Here is a 12703-nt window from a genome sequence, read left to right as displayed (position 1 = left end):
GATAAAAGCATTTCAAATAAAAATGTCAATATCTTTGAAAGAAATGTAAAATTAAAGTCGTACTCAATTTACTGAACTATAGTCAAAAATGATAAAAACATACAAATTTAGTTAAATAAAAATTGCAGATGATGATAACTAACTCAAATCAAACCAGATACCTACATTCACAGAAATTGTTTTGTATCTCACTAAAGCATATTGTTTAGGTAAGGCTACTATTTTCTGTTTTATAGTTGATGGTTTCTTTTGATAGTGACTGACTCACCCTAATGTTGCAGACTTCCCATTACGTACCCAGAGTCCATAGAATCCATACTCTCTTAATGGGCTGGCAGTTACAATAGAGAGTCCACATATAGACTCTTAGGCTGTGGCAATAACGTGAATAAGTGCGTTTACAGTGCTAAATGTTTTGAGGGCTGACTCGGCGAAGCCTATATAAAGTCTCTCTTATTACAACGTACTCTGAATTCTCAGTTTGCATAAGCCGGCCTGGATCGCTATGGCCGACGCAAACAAGAGCCAAGTAAGAAGAAGTCCTCAAAGCAGGAGAGCCCAACTCGTAGCCCTCAGTCGTCAACGTATAGAGCTCAGGAGAACCAGCCGTCTAAAGCAGAAGACCAAGAAGAATATGATGAAGGAGTTGAGCCAACAACAACTTGGAGGAGTTGGGGCCAAAAGGCCGAGGATTAATCACGGCTCCTGTGATGATATTGATGACGACGAGGCAGGGTCGTCATCCGTTGAATGTACTGATTTGTTAAGTTCGTCACTGCAAGCGAGTTACCGGGAATTGAACCAGAAGAAGAAGAGGAATAATGTGGAATCGGAGCGAGCCGTTCTTGAAAGTCGGAGAGAAGCAGACAAGAATGATGCCGAGGAGGCAGGGCCATCGGTTGTGAGGTTCAGTGACTTTGGAGGCATAGACAAGGTGATAGAGGAGCTCAACAAGGAGGTCATTGTGCCTTTTAGCAATCATAAGCTGGGAGCTTACCTGCTAGGTAAGCCAATGCCGATGCCTGGAATATTGCTGTCCGGACCACCCGGCTGTGGCAAGACTAAATTGGCTCATGCTATTGCCAATGAAACTAGCTCTACCTTCCACAAGATTTCAGCACCCTCACTCGTCTCCAGCTTTACAGGTGTGTGTGAATCCCTCATCTGTTTCTGCTCTTTATTCGCTTTGGATTGTTGATAGTTGCTTGTCGTAATTGCTGTTGAATTTCAGGTGGATCTGAAGACATGATAAGAAGGCTGTTTCATAAAGCTTATCAGACTGCTCCGTCAGTTGTGTTTATTGATGAGATTGATGTGATTGCTTCCAAAAGAGAGGATTTAAAAGCAGCGGAGCAGAGGATTGTGGCACAACTTCTTACCTGCATGGACAAAGTGAATTCAAAATCTGGCCGTGTTATTGTGATTGGAGCTACCAACAGGCCGGATGCTATTGACCCTGCTCTAAGGAGGCCAGGGCGTTTTGACCTTGAGTTTGTCTTAGCCGCTCCGGATGAAAAGGCCAGGTGCCACATTCTTTCTCTGCTTCTAAAACATCCAAGACTTGAAGGTTCGTTTGATCTTCATAAACTAGCCAGGGCTACATCTGGGTTTGTTGGAGCTGATTTGGAAACACTGGTCATCAAGGCTGTCAAGATTGCCGAGAATAGGATTGTAAACAACAAGAAGGCTGATAGGTCTATATATGCACCTGAAGAAATGAAAAACTACTCCATCTGTATGACTGATTTTGAGGTAATCTGATATTAATTTCCTTATACTTTTTGATCATTTTTCCTACTCTTGTCGATATCTGTCTTATCGTCTAGTTAATACTCTGCAATTTTTTTTTTATGATCCTGTCGGCCTCTTGTTTTATTTTCCCGTTTCTTTTTACTTGTTTTGCTATGTGTTATTCAGATGTTATCATTATGTGATATTCTACAGGAAGCAGTTCAGGCTATTCAGCCTTCTTTAAAAAGAGAAGGATTCAATGCAATTCCTGATGTGAAATTGGAGGATGTTGGTGGGCAGGATTCATTAAAGCAGGAATTTCTTGAATTTATTGTTAGGCCTATTAAATACCCTGCATTCTATGAGGTAATCCATTTTTTCATTCATTGATGATCTCTCTTTTTCATGTATGTGTGTTCGTTTTTAGCATTCCAGATATTAATTTCATGATTTCTCTCACTCTGTCAGAAGAGCCGTGTGCTTGACATTCTTTTTCCTCGATTGATTTTTGTTCTGTAAACTGCATCTTTGGTAAAATGAATATGATCACATTGTTGAGTCACTGCTTTTAAAACCTGCTTGTGTACTGATTTGATATATTCTTTTTATTTTTGTCTGCAAACAATGGAGTAATCGAGAAGTTATTTGTTTTCAGGGAGAAGACTTAGAGACAGGTGTTTTGCTCTACGGACCTCCAGGATGTGGTAAAACACTGATAGCAAAGGCCGTTGCTAATGAGGCTGGTGCTAGTTTCATTCACATTAAGGTAGGCCATGTATGCATGCTTCAATCGGTATTTTTAAATTTGTTACGTTACTTTATTTAGTTGCTGCATCATACATTTCAGTGAATGTTTATGCATAATTTAAAGAATCTATTTGATTTTTATTAGGGCCCTGAACTTTTGAATAAATATGTTGGAGAAAGTGAGCTGCAACTTCGGACAATATTTAGCCGTGCAAGGATGTGTTCGCCATGTATACTTTTCTTTGATGAGGTTTGTGGTTCTCGATCTCTTTTTGACAGTTAACTTGCTATTGCTTCTATATACAGGCCCTATAAATCTTTACTATTTCACTGTATCTAACAATGTACTTAACTTCTTATTTCTGGGATGAAACTTCTGTTATATATATGAAAGTAATTAAGAAAGTAATAACGATCTGGAATATAGTAGTTAGACAAAAGTGAATATAATCAACTCTTTTGTACACCAAGGTGAGTTCCTTTTAGGTATCCAAACGAATATTAGACACCAGTGGGCCTGAATTTTGGGTCCTCAGGTGTCCTAGAACAAATTTTTCTGTCTGAGAAGTGTTTTATGAATCCAAACTCTTAAAATTTTGTGCCCTTAATTATTGACAGGTGGACTCTATAACAACTAAGGAGAGCGAAGGGTCATGGGTTGTTCAGCGGCTATTGAAGCAGGTACAATAATCTTCAATTGGCAATCTCAAACCATTTCAATATCATCCAGACATGCACTACTCATTGTTTTTGTTCATCTATGGATAACATCAACTGACTGCCTAGTGCTTACAATTGCAGTTTCTTATAGAGTTTGATGGTGGAGAGAAGCGGCAAGGTGTATTTATAATTGGTGCCACTAATAGGTAAAAATCATTGTTCATTTCTTCAGTCTTTATGTTGATTATCTGTCTGCATTTCCTACAAGTTGTTATTATATGTTTGACAGACCCGATCAAATGGACCCTGCTATTTTACGGTCCGGAAGGTTTGGTAAACAAATACTTGTCTCCCTGCCCGATAAAGACGAGCGTGGTTCAATCTTGAAAGCTCTTGCAAGGAAAAAACATATAGATCCCAGCGTAGATCTGTGTGAGATTGCACAAGGATGTGAAAACTTCAGTGGAGCTGATCTTGCTATGCTGGTTCGTCTAGTGCTAAAATACTCGAGATCATTTCTGTTCTTTTGCTTCAAGATTGATTATACTGGTGATATCCCATTCTTTCTGTTTTGTTATTCTCTGACCTATCTATTCATCAATATGTCCGTGTTACCAGATGAGTAGAGCTTCTAAGCTTTCTAAAGCTGAGACATTTGAGGAATTTATAGCAACTGGTGGGAGTTCAGATGCACCACCACCATCGATTATCAACAATATTCACTTTGAGCAAGCACGAGCTACAATCACACCATTATCCATCGAGGTAAAGTTATTATTGTATTGTCACGGTTGATTAGCATATGCAATGCTGCGTCTTTTTGGCTGGAAAACTACTCAACCTTTTGTTTCTTGTCTGGAGCAGAAAATTCGTTGGTATCAGAATTTTGGAGAGGAAGAACAAAAGACTCCCCGTGAACGCTGTGTTCAAGGATTCATGGACTTTGCGGCACCGAGAAGTTGAGTTATGAGTGTCCTGTACAGAGTATTTCAACTGTCAGAGCTAAAGCACTAGAAACGAAACGTAAGACTCAGCAGAACAAGAAATATATTATGAGAGGGAAACAAATTTTTGGACGGTGTTTTTAATTGTTACTTTAAAGTTGTGTCGTGTACTTCAATTTATATGTAGAACTTGATGATGTTGGGCATGATATACTCTCCCAATGGCATTACTCATGGTCATCTATATTCTATACAACAAAGCTATTTCTTAGCTCAACTTCACTGAACCAATGGCACGGCTCAAATAATTGACTTGTTTACATAAAGGAGTAATGCCTGGCCAGGATGTGGAGAAGATTACTAATTTTATAAGGATACCAACCTCGACTTAGAGGAGTTGCAGATTTTATAAGATCTACTAGTGCATGGTACCCCTTATGGGGCCCATGCCTTATTACTTGATTGAACTTTTCTCAATTTGATCCGCTTCTATCTAATAAAAGAAAAAGATATTAGAATCGTGCTGTCGTGAAAATCGATTTCAGGTAGAAGGAATTAGACCCCGTGTTCAAGTATGATTTGGCTAAGGAAGCCGTACCATAGTGGGAAACAAATAAATGGACTCTATATATAACCTTTAGTGCTTATTTTACTTTTCATTATTAGAAGTCAAATATAGTGACTGTTGTGATTTACTGAACAGGTAATGGTTTTTGGTGCAGGTTATGGATATTGTTAGCAGGTTGTTTGTTACTATGTTTGACTATTTGAACAAAAATTGTGAGAAGGAACTTGAAGCTGTACGGAGGCAGTATCCCTTCGAACCACTAAAGTTTATGATTATTTTTTTATTTTAGATTGAGATTAAGTTTGGAGTCTGATATTCTTATAAATAATGGCTACCAGAAGACCAACAAATGAGTTTTTCGTCTAGTTTTTGGATTCTGATTCTTTCCCTTTTCTAAATTTGCAGTACTTGCCTGAGACTCTACGTCTTACTTTTGCGGAAGGTGTTCAAATGCTAAAGGTTACTCTCTCTCTCTCGATGGGTGGTTAGAGCAAGTTCACCCATTAGGTCACCAGGTCACCAACTATTCACTGTTTTTTAGTGTTAATTTCCACCCTCTGGGTCACGGGCACAGTTTTCATGGTGACCTAGGTCACCAGGTCACTTTGCAGGTCACGATGGTGACCCAGAAAGTGACTTCGGGTGACCCAGGGCACGAAATACACTGTGCCCGTGTCCCAAATGATGAAATTAACATTAAAAAGTAGTGAATAGTGGGTGACCTGGTGATCTAATGGGTGAACTTGCTCTTATATTGTGATTGTTATTTGGATGGTTATGGAGTAAGTGGTCATGGTTAAACATACATCACCTGTTTCAGTTACCGAATTTGTTATTACTTTTATAAATAATACTTTAAGTTTGACCTGTTTGTGTAGGAGGCTGGTGTCGAAGTTGATCCTACGGGGGACCTAAATACTGAAGCAGAGAGGAAGTTGGGCCAATTAGTTTTGGAAAAGTAATTTAACTTTTCATATTTTGTTTGCATGTATTTGTTATATTTTACTTTATAGTCTTGTAGTTATCATTATAGTTATCGTTATTTAAGCTCCTAGATATGGCACTCAGTTCTACATACTTCGCCGCTATCCATTGGCTGCGAGGCCTTTCTATACCATGCCTTGCTGTGACAATAAGGAGTACAGTAATTCATTAATTTGATGTCTTCATTCGAGATAAATCATCAATGATATTGTGTACTTCGTTTGACATCCTAGGCTTTATATCTTTTGGTTGAAAAGAATCTCATGCTTTTTATTAAAACCAAGATTTACTGAATTGGTTTCACATAAATCATATCTGATTATATCTTATTTTCATTCCTTAGGTGAGGAGATTATCTCAGGTGCGCAACGTATCCATGTACCAGAGTTCTTGGCTGAACGTGCTGAAGCACGTGAATTGAAGTCAAGACAATATCAACATATATTGATTCCTTCAGGTACCATTATCCTTTTTCATGTGTATGTTACATGTTTCATCTTAAATGTCTTAGACCATCTCCAACAGATGTGTCTTTTGCCAGATGGATACCCAACGTCAACTTTTGACCAACCAAATTAATCTCCAACCCATTTGCCTTTTATACGTGGATTTGACACAAGAGTATTCTCTGTCAAATTTGACAGCTTCCTCCGTTTCTGTCTTTTATTTTTTTATTCTCTCTCTCTCTCTCTCTCTCTCTCTCTCTCTCTCTCTCTCTCTCTCTCTCTCTCTCTCTCTCTCTCTCTCTCTCTCTCTCTCTCTCTCTCTCTCTTGCCCTTTCACGTCTTTCTTCCTCTCCTCTCACCCAGAAATTCAAGCTTTCCTCTCTTCAAGTTTCTTTTCTCTTCTTGAATAATAGGAACATGGATAAAAATTTATCAGATTCATCTTCAGATGCTGCAAATGAGGAATTTTGGGATCTTGCCAATTCATCATCATACGAAGAATTGATGAATCTGGAGATTGCTGCTCTACAAGAGAAGGGAAGAAGAAGACGCCGGGGCTCAATTCCTGGTCGCATATATAAAGATAGACAACGATTGCAAGGTCAGGAAACACTCTACAATGATTATTTTGCTGAAAATCCTGTTCATGAAAGAAGTTGTATTTTGGAGAAGGTTTCGGATTCATCGACATGTTTTTCTTCGAATTCTAGCTGAGTTTAATGCATGTTTATCTGTTAGCAAAATGGATTGTTAGTTGATGAGTGGAAAAGCAACTTCTGGTTCTGGAAATGATGGAGCTTCACAAAGGTTAGTGGTCTTTGCATAGTATTATGCCTTTTTACAAGCTTCAGATTGCTCTTGAGTCTTTACCATTTTACATTGGTGAAAGATAGTTTATTGATGTTGTACCCAGTCTGACCGTAAACTTTCTCGTTAACAGTGCTGAAAGTGGCAGCGAGGGTTCATCAGATGGAAGCGAGGAGAATGGTAACCACCAGGTTGTGTATGCCCTGCAGCTAATACTCCAAGATGTTCTCGAGTTCTTCTACCTTTCTTCAATGGCTATTAAATTTGTAGTAGCTTTTGCAACTTATCTGCAAATAGCAGCTGGCTCAGTATATATTGTGCTTTGGATTTTAGACTTTAACCTGGCCTGAGAAATAATTGTTGGCATGATTTTCTTCTAATGAAACATGGTTGTTATATCATTAGGAGTATGGTGCAAACAAGAAGGGAAGCTTTGACAAGATGCTTGCAGATGGTACTATAATTTTGTGCTTTTATTTATTTATTTTGGTCTGCTATAGTGATCGTGTTCAACATACACTTCTTTTTAGGCTATATTGTAAGCGTAGACATTGGTAAATGGTACTTGCATTAATTTTGGTAAAATGGTTTTCTCACATTTTTCAGGAGCAAATGCACAAAATAACACAGCTTTAGTGCCTGGGAAGCCTGTAGTTTCTGTGCCTGCAACTAGTCTGAATATGGGAATGGACTTGTGGAATGCATCCCCCGCTGGTGCTGGAACTGCAAAAATGAGAGGAAATCAATTTGGAGCCCCATCAGCTGTCGGTGGTGACCATTGGATTCAGGTACAAATTTTTCTCATGTTTTAAATTGTTGTTCTTTTAGTACTTATTTTTCACTAGTTATTCTGTTCTTCAATCCGTGTGTGTGTCTCAATATGTTCAAATACAGTAGTAATATCCGTATGTATGCCAAAATTGTGGTGTACATATATGCATTTGCCTTATAGCCCTGTGGTATCTAATTATGTGAGAGACTGAGGTCAATTCAATGGCTTAAATGAATTACAGGGAGCTTATCATCTTGGCTTAATATTGATTACAGGGAGCTTTGGACGGTGGTTTGGATATTCCACACAGTAATAAGAGGTTTGCTGGTTTCTCCAAGGACAACAAGCAACTTGATGCTGAGGTACATCGCAAGTATATCTATGGTGGCCATGTTGCTGCATACATGAGGGTAAGAATCAAATTGCTATTCCATGCTTGCTTCTTTTGTTTGACTAATAAGCGTTGATTCGTGTTTTCTGATATTCTTGATTATATGTGCATTAACTAGATGAAATTTGCCTTCTCTGTTAGCAAAATTGATTTTTAAGAAAGTTGATGAGTTAAAGTTTATTAACTGGATCGTTAATAGCTTGGTAGTCAATAGCTTATGATGCATAGTTTTTGGTTTAGTGAAGAAAGTGAGTATATGTGTATCCTTCCCTTTATTCTATTTTATGGCTATTGTACCTTAATCTTGCCCCCAGTCTTGGGTAAAATTGCTTTTAGGTTTTGTTCTGTTTCTTAATAAAATTTCTTCTACTCTATTAGATCCACTTGTTCTTACATGTATGTAAAGAGACGTCTTCATTGTTCCATATTGCCTGACTCTTTTTGTTTGTCTCCTTTGCAAATTTCCTCTTCAGATATCTCTCAATGCAGTTACATCTATAACTGATGGCTTGAAGAAATTGTACATTGAAAAACTAAAACCATTGGAAGCTGCATACCGTTTCAATGATTTTGGTAATCCATTACTGGTGAGTATTCTCTCATGTTCTAATGTCATTTGATTTGGGACAAATACAATTTGCACATGCTAGCATATCATTTGGTTGAGGTAGAAGAACTTTTGCTAGACTTGTAGACTGATTTATTTTTCTGCAGACTAACATTGATTCAAAGGCTCCTCTGTTACGACCCCAAGAACTTAGTTTTTTTGTGACATATAACAATGGAAGTGAGGTGATGATAATCTCTGATCATTGTCAATGATAGGGTTTATGGTTCAATGATAGAAACGCAGCTCAGAGTTTCCTTCAGTTTGTCGCTATATATCAGTTTGTATAAGTTTGTTGCTATCAAATTCAAGCTGTTTCTGTTTGTTGCTAGTTGACTGCTATTTTTTTTGCTGTTTCTGTTTCTGTTTCCTGCTATGTATTCCATCTTGATGTATTCTCATAATCTCAATTGCATCTCTTTTCTCATAATCTCTTCATGCGTTTCTTAAATGGAACCATTCATTGTATGATCTTAGATTACAAGAAAAAAAAGAAGGAACAACAACATAAATAGAATTTTATATATTAAAGTAATATTCAAATTTGACATCTCCATTGGAGCTAAAAATTGTCAAAATGTTGCTATATCAAATTTGCCATGTCATATGTCAAATTCAAATTTGACCAAAGCCAAATAACAAAACCATTGGAGATGCTCTTAGTCATTAGCAACCCCTTCCCCCGGAAAATGTAGCCGCGTCTAAATCACTAGCTTTTGTAGATGATTTTCCATTATTCCTAGCGAGCTTTGGTGTCTGCACTGAAAATGTCCGTGGAGCCTGGAATTTGGAAAACTTTTACATCTTGTTTTGCTTTGTGTTATTGAACTCTGTTGAATGATGCCGCCAATTTTATATAACACAACATGCATGTTCTTTTCATCCCAGACTATTAATAAACCTGCCGATGGCTCTTACAGATATAGTGCACCTCCCCATGGTGGATTTGGAGTAGGGCTGGAGCGTGTTGTGATGCTCTTCTGTGGTTTGAATAACATCCGCAAAACATCCTTATTCCCACGTGATCCGCTCCGGCTAGCTCCTTGATTTCTTCACTCAGCTTAGCAAACAACTAGCAGTTTCGGATTTAGCTTATTATCTTGGGATTTTATGGGAGATTTATAAATGGTCTTCTGAAATGTGTTGTTCTTCACTTGTTTGATCTGTTCAACTGATTTGGAACAAGTAATTATTTTCTTTCTATATAATTTTCGTTCATTCTCAGCCAAAAATCTCAACTTTCTGATGATCTACTTTGGATCATAATGTACTCGTAGTATCTTGACTATGTTCTATCAGCAGTGCACACTGGGTCCTAAGCTTGCTTGCAAGTTGCGTATACCATAATATCCAAAATGAACCCAAACCCAGCACTAGAAAGCGTCACACAGAAAGATGCTGGATAACTGTCTGCCAATCACAACTATAAAGTTACTTTCCCGATTTCTCTAAAATTTGATGTGTAGAGTAATCTCCGGAAGGTGATCTGCCACAGTTTGCTACCAAATACGCTCTCTTCCTATTGTCTGAAACATCAAACATCTTCATCCCATTCTCCGTCTTCACCTTCTTCAGTTCATACTTTTTATCTCTTGCATACACCCAGAGGTACAGTTTCTGAAAACTGACCACCCTTTCTGCAGCAGCCTCCTCAAAACTGTGCCTTCAGATGTGCTAGACAAAGGAAAGGTTGCGGCCAATTCTTATAGGAGCTTGTTAAGAGAATGCAGACGTTGACATCTCAGACCCAGAACTGAAGGAGTTGCAATCCATATTATGAATTCATCACCTATGAAATTCTCCAGACATAACATGGATGCAATGTAAACTTCCATTTTTCTTTTTTCATGAACACATACAATCAAGTATCAAGTACAAGGCTTGCAATCCAAACCCAAAAAGTACAGGAATGGAGTGTTCATGTTATATCTCGACATTTGATTACATCTACAACTGTAAATAATTCATAAATGAATCATGCATGACATATAACTCATAATACATACGAAGTAGTTAGTCCGCAGGGTACATGATGTATTAGAGACCTTGAAAAGAACAAATACAGTTAGATACACCTCATGTATCGCAAAACAATGAATGACTATGCCACTATGACTGTTTGGTGTGGCTGTGCAGATACAATGAAATAATTGCGTTATCGCATTGCAGGAAGTGTGTAAAAGATGAATATACTTAACTCAATTTTAAGATGAAAGCATAAAAATGAAACAGAACAGATGGCATAGGAGCTCCTGTTAAACATCCAAACTACTATCTACTGCTAAGCACCAAAACTATCCAACAGAACAAATGGCCAGTAGCAGCACTTGTCAAAAATATGCAATGACCTAAGTAATTACAAACTGGTACAAGGGTGGAGCATAATTAGACTGCTAATCTCATTCCAGATATACTAGTTTTGCTTCTACCAAATGAAAAGTCTAAGCAGAAATCTCTTCGGTAGGGCATGGTGAATTGAATTCATCTGATACAACAGCAAACAATTACGCTTCACAGATGATACTAGCAGTCAAAAATGTGAATTCCCATCAACATTCTGGGTCAGTAGGGCATCAACCAAAGATCTGAATACTAATGATTCTAACAGAATGTTTCAAATAAAACCCTTCTCACAAACCCCATCTTAAAGCTGGTTCAACTCCAACCCAAGCTGGAAGAACAAATCTGGTTCGAGTCCATGCAAACACCCATGGAATTGCCCGAAGATGTCCAATTCCAGTAGAGCTCTTTCTTCTTGAGGGGCGGCTTCCTATGTTGAGGAAGCCAAGCTCAGCCTGGGGTGTAGCCTCCTGGAAGCAAGGAATTCTGGATTTCGTAGACTACGCTCCAGTAATTCTGACAACTGATCTTTGAGATCTCCTCCATGAGGTTATGCTACTTTTGTTCTCGAGGAGGGTATGGTGGACGCAAAGTTGCAAGCAATACACCTCTAGCTATCTGAGTGAAATCTGTGGCAGCCCAAATTTTGACTGTTCCATTTCTCCTTGCTCAGTTGATCGTAGAGTACCCTGAAAGATTTTACAAGCACTACACATTTAGGTCGTTGAGCAGAAAATTTGGCTTTTTTTATTCTTGAAAATAACACCTTAAAACTGACCTAATATCCATTTTAGGAGTAAATTCCAAAATTTACCCATCCATCTATGAAAAATGGATTTGGGTTCGGCAGAACTATATTTCCAAATTTTTAGACCAAGTACTTTACAAATTCTATTTTCAAACCTACATTTCTCTTTGAAATTGCTAGGTATAAACAGTTGTTGAACACACCTTCATAGTTTAAGATTTTGGCCAATAGTGGTAAACCAAGACTTTCTCTTCAGAAAAGAAGAGTTGGAATTCTTGCAATTGCAAAAACTCCCAATTAAGTTGAACGCTTGCTATGAAGTGAGTTTGAGAGTATAAAACAAATTGTTGACATTAATCCTAACAGCTTAAACTTTTGGGAATAGTAAACAACTCCATCATGCTAGATCAACTTGTGCTTATTTAAAGTTCATTCCCTGTAGATAAATAATGGCTACCATAAATTCATTTAATTCTTGTAATGAAGAGATATTAGATATATAGCAAAGAATTCTTGTCAGATAATTTATTTTTTTTTCTAAAAATTCGGGTAGAAGTAACTTATTCTGAACTTTGGAGCATAGTAATCCTAAGTCCTAACACTACTACTTTACCTCCATGCTAGGTGGGACTAGCGGTCTTTTTCCTTTGAGCTCTCTTGTTAGAAATTCCAGTTTCTTTTCTTCATCCCACTCACTGTATGTGCCCATATCCAAATATTTGGTAATTGCATTAAGTGTTTCAGAATTCAGCATGTCTACCAGATTCCTGCCCGAATGCAATCTTCAGTTAAAATTACCAACATTGCATTCTGCATGAAGAGGCAAGTTTAAAAGAACTGAGAAACCATGAGTACCATTGGTCATAGAATACATTAGGTGCTGGTAAATAAACACTTCAGGAAGGCAAACAATCAAAGAGAAAAAAAAGTAACTGCTAATAGAGATTCTAGGTGGAAA

General features: G+C 37.8%; 2 protein-coding genes and 1 long non-coding RNA gene across 3 annotated transcripts; all 3 read left to right on the top strand.

The window, feature by feature from the left end:
• The first annotated feature begins 911 nt into the window (after window positions 1-911).
• Window positions 912-4832, top strand: LOC112171842 (cell division control protein 48 homolog C). The gene is made up of 11 exons (XM_024308957.2): window positions 912-1145; window positions 1232-1752; window positions 1945-2097; window positions 2387-2497; window positions 2624-2728; window positions 3097-3159; window positions 3280-3344; window positions 3428-3623; window positions 3757-3903; window positions 4003-4161; window positions 4805-4832. The coding sequence occupies exons 1-10, from the start codon at window positions 1013-1015 to the stop codon at window positions 4099-4101; spliced, it is 1593 nt and encodes a 530-aa protein (XP_024164725.2). The 5' UTR covers window positions 912-1012; the 3' UTR covers window positions 4102-4161; window positions 4805-4832.
• Window positions 4833-5053: 221 nt separating this feature from the next.
• LOC121049815 lies at window positions 5054-5602 on the top strand. Its single transcript, XR_005801403.1, has 2 exons — window positions 5054-5109; window positions 5529-5602. It is a non-coding gene; the product is annotated as an uncharacterized LOC121049815 (long non-coding RNA).
• Window positions 5603-6812: 1210 nt separating this feature from the next.
• LOC112174271 (transcription factor HBP-1a) lies at window positions 6813-8887 on the top strand. The gene is made up of 7 exons (XM_024312011.2): window positions 6813-6887; window positions 7021-7078; window positions 7293-7341; window positions 7494-7675; window positions 7935-8069; window positions 8524-8637; window positions 8765-8887. Exons 1-7 carry the CDS (start codon window positions 6838-6840, stop codon window positions 8870-8872), a joined length of 696 nt encoding a protein of 231 aa, XP_024167779.1. The 5' UTR covers window positions 6813-6837; the 3' UTR covers window positions 8873-8887.
• Window positions 8888-12703: the final 3816 nt, after the last annotated feature.

Source organism: Rosa chinensis, chromosome 6, assembly GCF_002994745.2.
Source record: "Rosa chinensis cultivar Old Blush chromosome 6, RchiOBHm-V2, whole genome shotgun sequence".
Taxonomy (NCBI): domain Eukaryota; kingdom Viridiplantae; phylum Streptophyta; class Magnoliopsida; order Rosales; family Rosaceae; genus Rosa; species Rosa chinensis.
Note: the sequence above shows the minus strand (reverse complement) of the source record. Positions and strands in the feature narration are given on the sequence as shown.

Bases quoted from the DNA above. Each gene is read 5' to 3' on its own strand.
- LOC112171842 (XM_024308957.2), top strand. From the start codon at position 1,013: ATGCCGATGCCTGGAATATTGCTGTCCGGACCACCCGGCTGTGGCAAG. The intron at 1,146-1,231 runs GTGTGTGTGAAT...GTTGAATTTCAG, and splicing joins ACTCGTCTCCAGCTTTACAG to GTGGATCTGAAGACATGATA. The intron at 2,729-3,096 runs GTTTGTGGTTCT...AATTATTGACAG, and splicing joins GTATACTTTTCTTTGATGAG to GTGGACTCTATAACAACTAA.
- LOC112174271 (XM_024312011.2), top strand. From the start codon at position 6,838: ATGAGTGGAAAAGCAACTTCTGGTTCTGGAAATGATGGAGCTTCACAA. The intron at 7,676-7,934 runs GTACAAATTTTT...TATTGATTACAG, and splicing joins GTGGTGACCATTGGATTCAG to GGAGCTTTGGACGGTGGTTT. The intron at 8,070-8,523 runs GTAAGAATCAAA...TTTCCTCTTCAG, and splicing joins ATGTTGCTGCATACATGAGG to ATATCTCTCAATGCAGTTAC.